Source organism: Anser anser (genome assembly GCF_964211835.1).
Source record: "Anser anser genome assembly, chromosome: 15".
Classification (NCBI taxonomy): Eukaryota; Metazoa; Chordata; class Aves; order Anseriformes; family Anatidae; genus Anser; species Anser anser.
The window spans coordinates 7,218,679-7,237,193 of NC_139736.1; the positions used below are offsets into that span (position 1 = coordinate 7,218,679).

Consider the following 18,515-nt stretch of genomic DNA (forward strand, 5'->3'; position numbering starts at 1 on the left):
CTGTTGTTGTTTACAGTTATTATGCCTTTAAGGTTTATTTTCCATCTCAGGCTTCTGCTCTTTTGTGATTAAATGCATAAAAGCAAGTGGAAAAATAATTATGTAATTTATGTTCATACACTTCCTCCCACTGGCATGCTACTTCTTGACTGCAATTGTATTTGATTCATGAACAGCTACCTATTAAAGATGGGGGGGACAGATACTGCAAATCCCTAAGAGCAGTCATGAAATAATATTTCAGCTACACCACTGATGTCAGGTCCATTTGCACATTTTTATCGCTGATTCATGTTCTCTAATCTACAGTTTCAACTGACAGCATTTATCCCTGTTACTTTTGAATAATATTAGAAGTAGGTATAGAGGTGAATCATACCACTCTCATGTGTGCTTCCTACTATTGATTCAGGCAAAACAGGAAGATAATTGTTAATCAAATCTACAAATGTAGAGAGGAATTTTGAAACTAAAATAATTAGTTTGTGTGTTTGTGTTGTTTCCCACTCTAGGACAAGTGTAATACTTCAGAAGTGCTAAAACTAGTATGTATAAACTAAAAGGGAAAATTTCTGTTAAAGGTAAAGGGGCAACATTTGTCTTTTAGGCCTACATCTATTTCCTGGGTGATGAAACTAACCTTAAATGAATAGCAAGATATCATTTACACAGCAATGACACTAATGACATGACTCTGCACTGGACTTCCCACTGTGCCAAGCACTGTTCAAGATTTTCCCTTTATGGGAAAGGCAAAAGAGTGACAGGAAAATCAAAAGCAGAAGGGGGTGAAATAACTTGACCAAGATGATACGGTGAGTCAATGGCAGAATCAGAAACAGAAGCCTGATCTTGAAGTTTTCCAGCCTGTGCCCTCACTCAGGGACATCAGAGTTTCCTCTGAGTTCTCAGACAGAGGCATTTTAAACTAAGTTACAACTCACTCAGCTGCATTCCACTAAGAATGATCTGCAATCAATTGCAATTCTTCATTTAAACTACACTTAATTCTGCATCAATAAAAGGGAGAATTTTAAGGCTTAGATCAGAGAAAGTTACTTCATTCTTCAGCAAATTCATGACCGTCTTTGACTAAATGACATTTAAAAGTAAGAGAAACTGACAAGTTGAAGGTAATATTTTTTTTTTTTCATTGCAGAGGAAATCCATCAGTGCTTTATCTAATTGGAATCTGGAATGAAGAGTTATGCTATTAAGCTATACATAAGGTGCTGTTAACAAAAACACTGAAATCTGTTTCTCTTTTTTCACACAGAGCAGGATTTTAAAAAAAAAAATCAGTGCAAACCTTCTTCTCTAGCATCACTTACCATGCTGCAGTAAATGCCAAGAGCTATACAAACATAGCCTAACCAAGTATCCATGCTTATTCAGCAACAGCCTAAAACTTTACAAATAGATTTCTCAAATAAAATTTTCATTTAAGAACTGGGTTTTTAGACTTTGAGTTCCATCGGCCCCACTAAATGACAACTACTGCACTGATCTATAAATGCATTTTCATAAAGAAGGCACATCATCTGGGGGTAAAAACACAGTTACCAAAGCCAAGATCTCATTCTGAGGGGATTTTCAAGAGAGAACAACACACAGAGCTGAGCACTGTTGTACCTAAGTCCTACTGAAGCAAAGTATCATTTTAAGGACATCAGTCAGGTCACAGAAAAGAACTGATGAATCACATAGTACACATAACTCCTAAAAACAGGTCAGACTGAAAGCTAAACTGGACCTTCTAGATAGCTTTCTCTGGGTGAGTAATAGCCTACTCCGTGAGCTGAACACAGAAATTCCTATCTGTACTGAACCAGCCCTCAGCCTCACATCCGTCACAAAAAGAATGAAACACACACTTTGGTGTTCTCAACAGTTACCTTGTTCACAACCTACCAGCCTAGTGAAATTGCCAAAGCAGAGGCAAACAAGTCATCATTTTATCCCAAACTGATGTTTTCTTGCAAAGCTGTAGAAGGTTCAGGAAGATAGAGTCTTTTTTCCAAAATCACCATATCAAAGGCAGACAGCGGATGGTCAGAGAAAGGGTCCCCACTATTTCAGCCCCCTGGTGCTCTGTTTGTTGATTTTAGATCCATTTCCAGAGCACAAAAAAAAGTCACAATACATATTTTGATAGGACTTACGATGTTCTGCTGAAAGAACTGAACACTGAAAGCTATGGAAGACAGGACTAGTCGTCATGGTAATTCTTATGATATACTGTCTTTAATCCACATCTAATCCATTTACTTTTTTATTATTTGTATTATTATTGTGATCTTTCCATATCCTATGTATCTGTGCACATCTATACATTTAGTCTCTGCTAGTTCTTGCAAAATATGTGTAGTAGAAAGGCAAAGGAGGCGGTAAGGGACCATAGAAGTCTAGAAGTCTAAAAACCCATTTAATTCCAACAAAATTATGGATAGGCTGCCCAGACTGTAGTACCTTAACAAGAAAGGCATGAAGCCTAGTTTAACTGAAAGCAACACTATCTACCTATGGGCTAAAAAAAGAAACTATGTTTTACATCCATCCCTCTAATTTTCAAACCCATTTTTTCCACTTACTCCATACTGGAAAGTGTGCAACACTGGCAGAGCTTGACAGGAACCCTGAAGTTCTGACCCACAGTACTCTGCAGAATCTTGCAAAGATGAACAGCAGTACCCTTGCATGTTCAAGATAATAAAAAAAAGTATAGAATTTATTGCAATAATATAATGCATGAGATTTTAAAAAACAGCCTTTAAAATAATGTATGCGCTTAGTTTACAGAATTTTGATATGTCATCTTTCTTTACACAGTAACTGCTATTTTTCTTAATGCAGAAAGTAATGGAGACAGCCATTACACAACAAAACAAAATTTCAGTGACACCACCAGACCTCAATTAAAAGTTCTGTGCCACTTGCATTGCTTCAAGTGATGGTTAAGCAACAGTGACCCACTATAAAGTGGTTTATGAATTGTTACTGCTGAGAACTCTTGCTGAATAAGCAGAATAGATTCTTTAATGCCACTTTCTTACAAACAGCAGCAAGGACTGGAGAGAGACAATAATTAATGTGTTAGTATCAAGAGAAACAAAGAGCCTGCAAAGGTCTCTGTCCTTTCCCAGATAACAGACTGAGAAAGGTTCTTTAATATAGCTGGCACAGTAACGGCTCATGGAGGCTGGACTGAGGGCAAACAGTGGTTGATTGATTAAGGTACAATTCTGACAACATCTTAGAGCCTAGATAAATATCTTTTCCTAAAAAAATAAAATTAGGCTGCAGGCAGCAAGAGAGGCCTGGTCATTAGTGCCTAGGGCACACTGATTCTAAAAGTCAAAGCAAATACCACTTCTAAAAATAACAAATGTCTACTCCATGTCCAGAAGCACAGGAATCGGGTGGATTGGAAAAGGGCTTTTATTGGCACTTTGTTATGACAGCTGACTGCCTGGGACAGTTTGAGTATTCCTCCGAGAAATCCAACCGGCACCGATTAAACTGCAAGTTATGTATTTGCACAAAGTGCTGAAGGTGTTCACGTTGTTGAACACAAGAAATAAACAGCCTCTGCCCAAAGGACCTCATAAATCCAGGCTATGCTGCCGAAACACAGGATAGTGGAGAAAGCATCCACGATAGTTATTGCTTCTCCCCTGGAAATGCAGCCCTAGCTGGTTACGAACCAGCAGAAACTTTGCCCTGGCAGCAGGGTTTGCACCTCATTTCTTGTAAGGAGCGCGATAAAATCCTTCAGGACTATACAAGGTCAGGACCAGTTTTATAACTCACTCAAAAGAAAAAATAAAATTCAAGAGCATATTAACTATATGTAGTGCTTCAGCAGGTCAGAGGAAAAAGCACAACCTAATGAAAAGCCCCAGGGGTGCTTTTTGCAGCACCAAGACCTCCTTTAAGCAGCGCTCAGGACAATGTCCTCAGAGCCCCAGCCACCACAAAGTCACCGTGGCTAAAACTATTTGCCGGGCTGCTTCTTGGTGGCAGAGACACACTCCTGGAATTTCACTTAATTTTATTTACTGCCTATTAACATGAAACCCCAATTACCGATTCAGTTACTGAGGGAAGAAAAAAGTCCTTCCTTCCCCTCTCGGCAGGTTGGGCGCCAGCCCCGCCGCCTCCTCCCGGAGTCCCTGAGCCTCACCTCAGCCGTGCCCGGTCCCTGCCCGCCCCGCGGGAGGCCGAGGGCAGCGTGCACCGCCCGGCCAGCCGCACCTGCCTCCTCCTCCTCAGCTCTCTGCTTCTTCCTGCAGTCCCCCCTGGGCTTACCTCGCCTGGGGGCGAGCTTCTCCCCTCGGCGGCGGGCCTCCAGCTCCGCCTCCAGCAGCGGCACGTTCCACGCTTCCAGCTTGTGTCCCCTCCGGTGCCTCGTGTCCCCTCATGGCCGCCGCCCCTCCTCCTGACTGGATTTCCGCGGGCCCCGGACCCGGCTGCGAGCGGCACAGGCCGGTCAGCGGCCGCCTGGTTCCCCAGGTGCTCCCGCAGCCCCTGGCGCTGACAGCCAAGTTGTTTAAATGTGCGGGGCCTCCTGTGGTATAACTGAAATAGAAGATCTCATGAAGTAAAACACGGGATTGTAACAACAGAAGCGGGAGAGCAGTGAGGGGACACAACATGGCTGACAGAAGCACCATTTCATCTGCGCTTTTCTTGAAATTCTCAGGGAAAGGCAATGCTAATTTACAGCAAATGAGAAGGACACAGTCAAGACACGGAATTCTAAGTTAACCATTTCACTTTTTTTCTTTTTTTTTTCTTTTTTTTTTTCTTTTTTTTTTTTTTCCTTTGAAAGAAATCCCACTTAACATGCTGACATTTGACTAACGCCAGGGAGTGGCTCCAGGGTCCCTGCACCATGTGGATGCCAAACCCCCTGACATGTTCGATGAATAATGATAAATCACATGCAATACACACCAGTTGTTTCACATGTGCTCTCTCGAACCTCTTAAATGTGAAATGTACCCACAAAGAGCTGATTAAAAGCTCCTGCGAGTGTGAATTCTTCTCCCTGAATAGGTTTTTACACTACAAAAGAACATTTCATACGTCCTATTTGAAACGGATTGGAGCCTTAAAAGCAACTTTATTCTATTCCCATTATGAAACAGAGCTTTCATTGTCTGCTGCTGAAATGCTTTGAGTCATCTTCTTCCAGTAATAACTAATCTCTCTCTTTGTATCTGACAATTCACGGACAACCCAATTACAGGAGAGGAAAACGACATACCAGTTTCATAGGGTGGACTCCAGCACCCAACTAACGTGAAGTAAATTATGCTCCAAACCAAAAATCATTTAAGCAAATGAGTTCTGATAATCTCCTTCTAGAGCAGACAATAAAAATAAATGGCTAAATTGCACCAGCACCATCTCATAAAGATGGAGCCAAATGTTACAAAAAAAAAAAAAAAAGACTGAAAAAAGCCCGTCCAATTTGAGAAACCTGGCAACTATTTATTCTCCATGTCAAATCCCCAGCTCACATTTTTGTCTACAGTATTTCATGCCACAGCTTCTTAGCTTCTAAAATTCCCGTCACTGCAGTGACCTGCCGTAACACCCACTTCACACCACCACACGGGGAAGTCTCCCTGCCCCAGGAGCTGAATTGCTTACAGGGTGTATCATCCTCTTCGCCTGGGTGCCATTAGCTCCCAAGGGAGACATATAACAGCAGGTCTATCACCCACTGAGTACAGGGGCAAAGATTTCATCCAGCAAAACTTGGTACTCAGGAAAATGGAGAATAACCAGTCTGTCTTCAGCAGGCTTGAATTTGTACCTAGCAAAGGCTACTGAAACCACAGCAGAACCAACCAATTGGTTCTAACTACTGCCAGTGTTCTAAAAAGATGGAATAAGGCACTATTTGTGCAAAGTGCTCAGCAAACTAGTTGGTAATATTCTGGAGCAATTCATGTATTCAACAGTTCCTGGACAGCGCATTCACAAGAAAATAACACATTCATTTGCATTCACTGCATGTCATTTAATATGAAAAACACTAATTTGCTTTCATAGCAATATATGTTTACTTGGCAGATGATGCAAAACTTCTCATGCATTACCAGCATGATCTGAATTTTTTTTTTAAAAAAATGCCTGATTCACTTTTTTTCTCAGAAAATTCACTTGGACCTCACCAGGCTTCAAACTCTTTGACCCAGTTTCTCTTACACTAGGTGACTGCATGGAGCCCAGACTTTCTGATATTAATATGCTTTGTTCTGTTTCTTTTGTAAGACATTACTTCAGTATAATCTGTTTCATGAAATGAAAGAAAAAAGGCTGTTAAACTGGGAAGTTTTGTTTTCCTTTAAAAACAAACAAAGATAATCTCTTTGAGATACAAGTACATCCCTATGCATTTTATACAGACTTAAAATATGACTGGCATATCTTTGGTTTTAAGGACTTGTCACTAGTTACCCTTGAAGATCCAGAAAATTTGTCCAGGCCTCTAACAGCTGGAGAGAAAGGCAAAAAAAATACAGCAGCAGTTTAAAGAATAGCATGCACACGTTATCAAAGGCAATTTTAAATTTGATCTCTTAATTCTCAAGTGTTTGATTTTGTAGAGTAATAATGCTGAGAGAGGGAGATTGAGAGTCGGACAGAAGAAAACCTTAAAGGGGAATTCTTAAGTGAATTGGCAATTAATGGGTTTCACTTTTAAGTATCTGCTCAGAAAGATGCATGTTGAGCATATATCTGAACTAATGAGACAGAGGGAACCTCTATCTACAATCATAAAAAATTAAATGGAGCTAATGGGCATTTTCTTCAAGATAATCAGGAACTTCATATACTTCACTATGTCAAATCAGTTACCTGCCAATGGACAGTTGCTGATCATACAAGATACATCAGAAGGTTTTCTCCAGACTGTGAAGAATGTTCATGTATAACTAAAAGCTTTCATGATTTTATTCCTTGGAGCCAGTGGTGAAACTCTGGGTTAAGACTGTATAAGCCTCCTCACAAAGTAAGGTAAATTCATAGCATATATTCATGAAAGAAAAGATCCAAGATATTAATGTTTGCACATTAACACCACCAGGGACCTCATTAAAATAATTCTCTTCCCCGTTAGCTCTATTTTATCACACCCCACGTTTTCTTTTATGAGTACATTTGAATGAACAAGAGAGATGTCACACAAATCTACAAAGTTTGTCCCCTTTAACTTGCATTTTCACTCTTCCATTGTAAGTTCTACCATGAATAGAAAAGTAGCTGAATTATCCGATGATGTCCTTTCAGGCAATGTTGTCTTCTCACAGAGTTGGACATATCTATGACACGCAAATGATTAAGAAAAAATACTGCAACTCCTCTGTTTCAGCATGTGCCATATTTCACAGCTACAAATGTTACAATCTTCAATAAAAGGAAGCCAACAATTCCCTTCAAGTCATAAAAGCACTAAGCTTAGTTGTGAATGACTGCATATAGAGTGTGTTGTGACACATGCAGGAAGTGTTATGTTTTATAAGAAGAAAGTTCAGAATCTTCTTGCCAACATGAGTTTGATATGAAAGCAAGTCCTTGCCAAAAAGAACACATTTGTTTTCCAAATTCTTATACAGTCCTTATTACTCATGTATTTGAGCTTCCACCTGTAAATAGTGACATTCAGCATGACTCAATCTATCATTCTCTCTTCAATACGTAAGAACACAAACCAAGGGTGGGAATAAAGAAGCCACAGCTTTATTCATCATACAAGCAAACAAAACCATAATCCAGAACACAAAGTATCTGGTGAGAAGTAATTAACTCTCCCCAACAACCAAATCCCACAGCTGGGGCCACAGTAAATCCTCTGATTCACGTAAGAGCTGTGTTAAGAACAAAGGCTCAGTCCTTTTGATCTAAATGTGTTCATCTCAACTGCACAACCTGACTTACCTATTACTACACGGCTGTGGCTCACCAACCAGTTTGGCTACCCCCCCTTTTTTTTTTTTTTCCTTTTTAAATGTTTCCTACCAGACCGTATCGGCTGCCAATACTTCTAGACGCAGTGGTCCTAGTAGGAAAGGCAGTAGTGATTCAGCTGGGAAAAGCTCTGGTCCACCTCATCTAGGAAAGAACAGAAAAAGAAACTCGCATGGGAAATCCTCTAAGTGAAATAATTTTACAGCAATGTATAATACATTACTGCAGCTGCAATTTAGGCAAGTGAAAAAGTAATTCCAATTAGCTTTTTAATTCAAAACTTCCAGGATTAGATTATTACAACTTCTACACCGAATAAGCTAAATTTATTGCCGTTCCTTAAAATTGTGTTGTACTGTATTTTAGAAAGAATACGGAATGTTCATTTATTTTCCAGGCTTTTTTCCTCCTCTAAAAAAAAATCTGTCATTTTTCCATAAATTATTACACATTTGTCATTTCTGAGAGCTAAGGGTAAAGATGTTCTTTTCATTTACAAATTAATATCTTAATTTCCATTTTCAAAATTGCATTTTTTTTCCTGCTATATCCCAAAGACAAAAAAAATATGTTGGAGTATCTTTACTTCTAATACTGTATGTACTTGTTATTAACAAAAAGAATAGGTGCAAATGCATAAATTAAACCAGCAAAACTAGACATGATCCTGTATGTTTGACATATTTTAACATTTATGCATAACTAATATGCAGCAAAGCATTCCGTACTAACTGCCAAAGTCTTCACACCCAGAACAGCAAACTAGATCATCCCAACTGAAAGGCACCGATGCTGATATCAGAGCTCTGATATGACAAAGCAAAGTCTTCCAGCCAAACATACAGTAATAACTTACTTAGAACCTAGCATTCAGATGGGTTTAAAGTCATCAACCTAACTAAAGAATTTTGGGTTTGTATTACAATCACGGCTGCCAACTCTACGTGTGTGTGTGCATGTATTTACACATACGTACATATATAGCACCTTCTGTCCATCAACTTCACTTCTGTGCCAGGTTCAAAGCTGCTTATGGTGTTGCCTGAAATTTTGCATAAGATGAATGGCAGAGTAGTGTACCACCTGCACAATGCTGACACTCAAGTCTGCATCGGTTGACTGGTTCTGCTAACAGCTGCAAAGGTATAAGGAACAGGTTCTTCTGCAATGCTGTAAGAGAGCTATGGTAAGCATGTGTTGCCCTCCCAGTAGTAGTGGCTTACTCTGCAGTCATTCCTACTGCAAGTCTTGGTCTTCAGTAGCCAGTGAGTTAGACGATGTCCATCTGCGAGCTCCCATACCCAGGAGAAGTCATCAGATTAGCTTTTAGAAATTCCCCTTGCTTCAGAGACAGTACATGACTGAACGGTGGTGATTAACTTCAATTATACCTCTCATGTTGTTCAGAAATCTCTAAAGAACCTTTTGACAGCTTATTAAAAAATTAAAAATAAAAATGAAAAGAGACCCATCCCTTGCTATGGCTCAAAACCGCGTTTCAGTGGGAATAGCAGAAATCCCCTAATAGAGTTCATCTCTATCTGTAATCTTGACCTCTAACACTTACTTAAAAGCTGTATTTTTTGAAAACATGAAATAGACTGTTTAAAGGCAGCCTTTTATAAAAACAAAGCATTAACACATTAATTGACTGGCTAGCAAGAAAGACTACACTGACAAAATTCTTGCTATGTACATATTTCCTATTTGCAGTTCTTCTAAAAACAATTTAACAGCATACAAAAGTACATCGTACATGTTTCATTAATACAGTTACGACCCTTTAACATTCAGGTTGTTTTAGTTGATAAAAGATAATACCTGCTTTTGCGTGTTTTCTACTTATGCCATAGCATTATATTAAAAATACTCTAAATAAACTGAATGCCAGAGAGTTTTACAAAATATTTATTTTGAAAAAATCACTCTGTACAAATTTAACATTCTCAACACTGAAGTTTTATAAAAATGCTAACACAGAAAGACTCACATGAAACATTAAACTGATCTTTTCTTAAATTACAAAGGAACAGATTGATTCTAAAGAAGCTATTGTAATTCTAAACATTAAAAAAAAAGAAATAGCTTTATAAGATTTTAATTTTTTTAAATCTATTACAGTCAGATACATGTATCAGTGGATGACTTCTCCCATCCTTATTATAAACCCCCCCCCCCCAACACTGTCCACAACTAAACCAAATACCCTAAATGGCTTACACTTTCACTGTACATAACTTGTGCTGAAAGAAAAGCTAGCACAATTTGATCATCTTTTTCTCAGTGCCTAACAAAAAGTTACCTCTATACATTTGGTACAAAATTCTCTTTACAAACCAACTTTACTCATGTAAATTTCTGAAGCAAACTTAAAGGAAGAAGATTTATTTGTGCCTTCAATTTGGTATAATGAAGGGACAGCGATTAAGTAAAATTTTATAAAGTAAAATTCAATAACTGGGAATACTGTATTTTCTTTTTTCTTTTTTAGTAATTATTATTGCATAAAAACTTTATATACTGCAGATTAGGAAAGGCAAACCCTAAATCTAGCAGTGGTAGTTTTATAGTCCCCACCATAAAATAAGATTTTTTTCTGTACATTTTTAAGTTTCCTCTCTTCATTTTTAGCTATTTGTGAGAGCTGTTGTTGCATATTAAATAACCTTTTTTAAACAGGAGGAAACGTATCCTCATGAAATTAAAAACAGTAAAACTGTCGTACTCCTGTAAACACCATTAAAATGAAGGCTGACAAAATGCAGTGTGACAGGTAAGCCACGGTCTGAAAAGATTTTTTTTTTTTCACATTTTCTTAACACAATATATGGCTCACACCACAAACAGCAGCAAAGAAAAAGCTAATGAAAACTTCAAGTTAGAGCCAGGGGTGCCAGGCAGGATCCATACGACAGAGATTATCCAAGCTATTTGCAGCTGCTACCAGAGTGTTGACTTTGCTTTCTCCTCCTTCAAACTGAGCAAGATTATGAAGTCGAGTCATGATAGCAGTAACAGCTTTTTGAACTAGTGAAACGAGCTGCTGGCTGTCCATATTTTCAGGTTGCCCAGCTGCTGAGAGTGGAGAGGAAGTATCCTCTTGTGTTTTTTTGTGCCATGCAATTATTTCATCCCGTAGCACGGTTTTTAGGATACCATCGACCTATATGAAGGAGAAAAGTCAGACTATTATATTTAATCCAGAGAACCATTAGGGCTTACAGATTTCAAACTAAATTCTAGTCAATAACATTTTGACACTTCTGGTTCCATTTTCCACTCTCAGCCTTTTCAAGATGACTGTGGCTTCCAACTCTTTTTTTTCCAACTATTTTTTCTGAAGGTTTTTCTTTTCATAAAAGACCCTAATTATGAAAACACAATACAGTGTTCCCCACAGAAATAAATTTAAAAAAAGAAAAATCTCAAACATCATATATTCAGATCTTCATACACAAATACAGTCAGTTATGTTCCATTTTTAAATGACCCTGCTAAACGTGACTTCCCCCACACACACACATGCAGAAATATGTGCAAAGATTCAGCGTCTTTTGCAAAGCTGTTTGCCCCCTCTGGCCTCCAATGGGTCAATGATCATACCGTCAGCAAACACTGCTTTCTGACAAAAAGGGAAAAAATACTGACTGCAATATTCATATATATGTGGTTTGCCTTTTTTTTTTTTTTCCTCCTAACACACATACCTATACACCAACTCTGTCTTTGGTTGAAAAAACAAAATGCCTGCAAGAAATCATTCCCTGTTTTTTTCCTATCACCAATTTACTGATTAATCTGTCAACTTGAGCTTCTAAAGCAAACTTTGAGGTATCCAGTCTGAGTTAACTTTTCTGTCTGCAAATAACAAATAGGTATTTTGTAACACATCTAGATATTAGGCCAATAATACACAAACACATATTCAATAGATTTTATAGGCATCTGTAAAAACGGTAAATACAGAAGATGTTAAAGGTATTCCTCTTAAGTCCAGAAGTCAGAAAAACTAACACAATAATCACTAGGTACCTGAAATAAGCTGGGCACCCATCACTGCAAGAATAAATGCACACCTGTGCTCTGATCTTATAAATTCAACATGGTACGTCTAATTGGGAATACATCATTCAGCTGTATAAATTACAGACTAAGTCTGCAAACTAATTTACATGTATAGACATGGCTTTTTAAGGTGAAATTATGAATTATTAGAAAAAATCTAAGCTTTCTGTATTATACATTAAAAAATCACTTCAGGATATTTTCCATCTTTTAAAAAGTAACTAGATCATACGATAGCTACAGTACGTTCTGTGCAATGTCTTTCTGGTGCAAATTGCTGCCTAAGTGCAAGATGCTTCATTTTTGGAAAGCATTAGAATTTAAAAGGAACTTAGACAGTTTCTGTAGAAAACTATACCCTGCTAAGAGCTAGAATCCATCAAAGCAACAATATATCTTTAGCATTCTGCTCTGCTAACAAAGGGCCAAGACACATTTCTATTCACAGAAGTGTATTACGAAGATTCTAAATGACATTGCATTTGTCATTTAACTATTTACCACTGCCAGAATTTGTAGAGATTTGAGGCTACAGCATTGAAACAATCATCCTGTATTAACATGCTTTGACAAAAAGGAAAATAGAAGTACAATTACACCTATCTTTCTCCTCTTCTTTCCAAAAAGGCAAATTGCAATGATTTCAGCTGGCCTTTGCGCTGTCCTTGGATTAAGATTTAAAAATATAAATATGGACATTTCAATTTCTATCTTAAGAAAGAAAATGGTGTTTAGTTTATCAGTTGATAAATTATAAATGTAAATTAAACAACTTTTAAATGTAAATGTAACCAACTTTTGAAAACATATACAAACCTTAAAGTTTGGCTGTGCAAAGCAGCGAGCTACTGCAATCATAGATGCAGTCAGTGGACCAGACACCCCAATGGTGGTAAGAAATTCAGAAATGTTTGGTGTGAGCCGGAATGGAACTGGACGGTTGGCATCCAAGTCTCCAGTAGCATCATTAATGTCAAAGCGAAAGTAAGCTACATTTAACTTGCCAGTATCCTGGATTTAAAAGCAAAATGCACAACAGTAATAAAGAAGCAAATCGTCATTAATGAAACCAAAAGAAAATACATTTTTATATACTGTTAATACTCAGAATACAACCAGTTACAACTGATTATTTAAGAATCAATGTGTGATTTAGTATTTTCATTTAGCTTTTTCTATTTAAAAAAAATAAATATTGAAGCTACATAAAGAAAAAATGCTGTATTTGAAACCTAGCTTAATGCAACAGCTTTTCACTTTCGAACAGTGCTTGAGCAAGAAAAGTTAAAGGCATACACAAAGTATTTATTCTAAAAGTGAGCGTCCAAAAAGCCTGAATAAATATAGACTATTGCCTCAAACTTAAGAAACAGATTCTTCTGTGGCAATGTTCTTTAAGGAGTTGCGCAAAGAGACAGATCTTCATTCTCGGAGTGTCTCAACTCTGGGTAAGCATTCTCCATGCATTACTCACTCTGGGTAGGAATTTGAACACCATGGCTGCACAGTGGGGATTAAAGAATCTTAATTGCTATACACAGTATAACCCTCCATGCATTAAAGTGGCATTAAGACTTTAAAATATACCACCTTTGCTCTAGTAAGGTGGCAAGCCTCATTTAAATGTTGGTTTAGAACAGAAAAATCACTACTAATAGGAGTTGTACTTTGACGTGATATCAATGTAAAAAAGAAAACATTATTTGAAAAAGGGTATTCCACTTTTAGAAAATGAAGCTCTAGATCTTTATTGTTTATTTTTTAACCTGTTTGGCACAGATATATCTAAAGCAGTATATTTGAAGAAAGACTCAAGAGAGACTTACTGGTCATTTACATTAACAGTTCCAATATACTAACAATTTTACAGACTCTGTTCTAAATTATAACCAGAGGGGGTAGAGTTGGCAAAGTGGTCTGCAGTTTAAATTACTACCTACGTGATGTGGAATCACATAATCAAATGAAAAACCTACTGAAATACACTGTTAATTATATATGTCAAATTACCATTTTGACTCATTTCAAACGTAGAGTCCAAATTTCCATTTGATCAAAGAAGACAGCATGCATCAAGGACAAAATAAAGCATACCTGGGCAATCTGCAGCATTTCAGGGTTGAGTCTATTTAAATGAAAGATGAATTCTGCAAAGCCAATTAGGGCTAACTGAATAGTGAACATCTTTCGAAACGTCCAGTAATCTGTAGCATTGGGAAATGTATGTAAAGCCCACTCCTTAAGCATACTGCGTGGCACCATGTTACTCTGTACTTCTTTAAGTATATCTCTGAGAACCTAAATATGAAAAATATTAGTTGAAAGAGATTATTTTAATATACTTCTTAGCAACAATTATGCCAAAAGCAACTAAATTCTCTCAACTGAAGTACTCCATTCTAGGAAAACATTCTGAACTTGGAGACTTCTAATCCATGACCATCTCCCAAATTCCTTGTTAAAATTCACATATTATGTTCATCCTCTGCATGGCTACAAACTAATCTTCATCTTAAAAGACTGATTTTTTTTATAAATTGAAAGAGCAACAGAACTGCCATCAGTCTTGTGAAAAAATCTGAGACTGGAAAGTTATGTACTGATTGAAGTATCTCCTATTCAAATCTTTCAAGAAAGTCAGAAAGGAACTAAAGAGACATTCAACCCACAATGCTGCACTTCCTTAGGGCAAGCTATTGGAACATAATCCACTTTTTAAATTTTTTTTTTTTTAGTTTCAGTTCAAACTGGATATGCATCTGTCAGCAATAAAACAAAATCCTCTATTTCAAGTCTTAATATATATATGTGTTTATCGTAATACTTATTTCCAACTTCAGTCATCAATATGCTGAACACTGTACTGAAGGTTATGAGCAGCCTAAATCACATTTTTCACTTAAAAACATTTAATATCCCCTCACTGAAAGATCCCATTTCCTTATCGAAGAATGTAAATATTACTCAACTCCCAGCTGAAAAAGGTTGTTCTGGATCCTACTTTACTTCTATGAATTTCCAAGGGTTTTGGATAAAGTCCTTATGTAAGATAAAGTCAAAATAGTTGCTGCTCAGACTAACACATTACTGAGGAAAACACAGACCAACAGCAGTGATACAGATTCTTTCCATAGCTGGTCTGCAACCACAACAAAAAAGGATTAAAACGTTACTAATAGCCTAAGTTTATTAATCATTATCAGGTGAAGGTAGTCTGTAGGCAGCACAAGGAGGCAGCTGTCTTAAGTTATGCACACAAATAAGACAACAATTTGATAGCTTTTTTTGGAAGGTGTTCATCAAACAAAAAAGCACAATGACAAGATTTGAAATTACACATGGGACCTACAAAGACTACAACCTAAAACCTGTGTGGTTTATTTGTACATAGAGTTGTTTACAGAAAAAAGTAAAGAATTTTGATTATACGAAATAGGGACACACACTGAGTAAGATAATTAGTTTTATGTATTATTACAGCAGAATTATCTCAAAAATACAAAAAGATAAAAGTTGAGATTTGTTTTTGTAAGTGAATACTTTGCGATAATTTTTCCCTTGATGTAAACATATACAATTTACCCAAAAACTTCATTATTGTAGCACAGCCTATCCGAATTAATTAGAAAAAGAAATAGTTAGGATATGTTCTATTGCACCAGAAAGAACGATAGTCAAACTGACTTCAATTAAATGGCCATTAAAGAGTTTTGTAACCTGAAGGAAAAAATCCTCAAAATAGAAACAGATGTTACATAACACTTCATTTTATTTTGTAACAAAGCCTGAAAAGATACTCTAAATATTGTCTGTGATATACTGTGTATCTTCTAATAGTTGTATTTAATATGGGATTGAAATTTTATAAAATATTTGCATTAACCTTAAGATAACCATAAAATAAGCTTATTTATCAGAATTTGATGTTTAATGGAGATTACAGAGAGTTGGAAATTTTTAATTTTCCAAGTACTGCCATTTATTAGGGTAAGTTTAGTCAACTCTTTGGCTTGGGTGAAATGAATCCAGGATAAACATTACAAGAACAAGGGGAAACCTGCATCACATACCATTCTGTAACTGCTTATGTTAAATAGCAATGCTGTTTCCCATATTATCAATTATTTTCAAAGCACTACATAAAAGGGTCTAAAAGCAATCAATCCCTCATCTGTTTTCAGCTGCAGTTATCCAAAACAACCTGAAGCGGAACAAATACAGCTTTTTTTTGAAGCTTTCAAAGATAACCTAAAATACTAATGAGCTATAAGAGCTCCCCAAAATACATGAAGTAAAACGAAAACAAACAAACAGATTCAAACCACCACCTCTGCTAATATATTTGTCTCATATCTAATGGGGCGGAGTTGGACACCGTGTAACAGAGCTCTCAAGAAAAGATCTTGAGTGCAACTCATTAAATACTCCCATACCTGATGGCTAGCTTGAGTCCCCCGTGCTTGGACCGTTGCCAGCCTGTCGTAGTACCGAGAAATGGGGTTGTCGTGCTCAATGCCCTTCTTGGCACAGCGCTGCTTATAGATCTCCACCAGGGACAGAGATGAGGGATTGTCTTCAACCAAACGCATCTGTGGAGAAACTGCTACAACCCGGGGGACTAGGAGTGGTTTGAGAAGGGTGAGGAAGGATGGGGGCGGAAACAGAGCAACACAAAACAAAACAGTTAATTCACAACCCAAGTACTCAGAAGAGAATTAGCATGCGACTATCAGCCCTTAAAGCACTGCTGCAATAATCAACTGAAGTGTACCAAGAGAAAAATTTTTATTACTACATTCATAACTAATTCACAAGCTCAGTTAAAAAGAAAGCAAGTATGAGTTGTTTTTTTTTTTTAAAACTAAATTGAAACATCTCAACTACATTAGGAGAGAAAAAAATGAGCACTCATTCTTCCTACTTCTATCTAGCTGCACAGAAGAGGGCAATACTTTACCCAAATGCAAACGGGGGTTGTGATTGCACGCACTAGCATCATTGCAATAAATATTAGTCTGAAGAGCAAAACTATTAACCTCAGTACAGCGTTCAAAGAAATTCATAAAAACTGGACGAAAAATCTAAATACTGCTAAGGAATAGATGCATAAGTGACAATGCTTGAAAATAACTGAGGGAAAACAAAGAAAAACGTTCAGTAACAAGAAAATTTAAGCCACTGAGCTTTTACTTCAGGAGCAGTAAGCCTGCAAAAACCCTATTTGCACTTTCATGGTGCTTCACGGACATATTCTCATGAGTCTTATGTGCACGGAAGATGTGCACCTAGGCCCAGAAAGACAAAGCTTCTTCCACTGCTAGCTTTTCCAGTGACACTACAGTTGTACTGTTTGACAGTGACCTCCGGATACCAACAAACCTGTTCTCTCATCGTTTCCCTCAGAAGTTGTAATTAACCTCAGGAATAGAGGAGAAAGTTGTTTAAATATTTTTAAGTTCTTCGATCTTAAAGAAAAAATGCATTCCAGAGAAAGAAGGGGTGTTGATGAGCTATTTCTTCTGCTCTGCTTCCATTAACCTCTGGCAGCAGAGAAATGAACGTTCTTCAGGTTCTTTTAAGTAGTATCAAACCACAAAGTACAGAATTATTTCCAAAGAGAACATAGTTTAAAAACAGCTCTTTGAAGAAAAACATGTTACTTCCATAATCATGTTATACAGATGATATATTTCGGTGTCAGTGGTCTTTTCTAAAATCATATCTTTCAAGACTGTATCTACTGTATTTCTCTTAATTTGGCCTTGAAATGATGTAAAAGCATCTTCACGTATACAGAGATGCTTTATTTCCCTTTTGATATAATAAATCCTTTGGCCTGTATATTTTAGTCTTTTTAACGTTGGATCACAATTATGCATTTCTAGCTCTGTCAGAGCAACTTGCATCATCTGGCCACCTAAGTTCTTGACAGCAAGTTCATGTCAATAGATACAATGAGCACAAAACGAAAGACTGGTAAAACTACAGCTTTTAAATATTAGATCTGGGCTTTTTTTTTTTTTTTTTTTTAAAGAAGTTGATGGCAAAGTAGCAGCATGTCTTAGTATATTCGATTAAAGTTTCCACTATCCATAATATATTTTCTGCTCACCAGCTAAGGATTATTAGAACTGAGTAATGCAATGTACAGAACTTGTTTATATGAAGTTAATAAGTGATTCAATGACTTTCGGAAATGAAAGCTGTTTATATATTTATATGAAGTTATTACACAGCTATAAGCTGGAACTTGCCAACAGCTTTAATATCTGGAAAACGTGAAAGTTTAACTGTTTTAAGGCATTCACATTAGTATTTGAATCACAAGTAGATCAAGTATGTTGCTAAGGGAAGACTCTGCTTTTCATTCCATGAATGAATTATTTATAATCAACACATGAAAAAGCCAAGATGTACAAGGAAAAAGAAAGAATTAAGATTGCGTGTTCAGCATTGATTCACCATTT

The 18,515-nt window shown here is 37.0% G+C and overlaps 1 protein-coding gene across 7 annotated transcripts in view; it reads right to left on the reverse strand.

Moving 5' to 3' along the window:
* Positions 1-9,868: 9,868 nt before the first annotated feature.
* TRRAP (transformation/transcription domain associated protein) overlaps positions 9,869-18,515 on the reverse strand; it is a 97,639-nt gene continuing 88,992 nt past the window's right edge. For all 7 annotated transcript variants that reach the window (XM_083800274.1, XM_083800273.1, XM_083800278.1 and 4 more), the window contains 4 exons: positions 16,482-16,666; positions 14,143-14,346; positions 12,865-13,059; positions 9,869-11,146 (listed from right to left, as the gene is read on the reverse strand). In XM_083800274.1, coding sequence (XP_083656400.1) covers positions 10,862-11,146; positions 12,865-13,059; positions 14,143-14,346; positions 16,482-16,666 — 869 coding nt within the window. In that variant the 3' untranslated portion in view covers positions 9,869-10,861. The remainder of the gene's footprint in view (positions 11,147-12,864; positions 13,060-14,142; positions 14,347-16,481; positions 16,667-18,515) is intronic.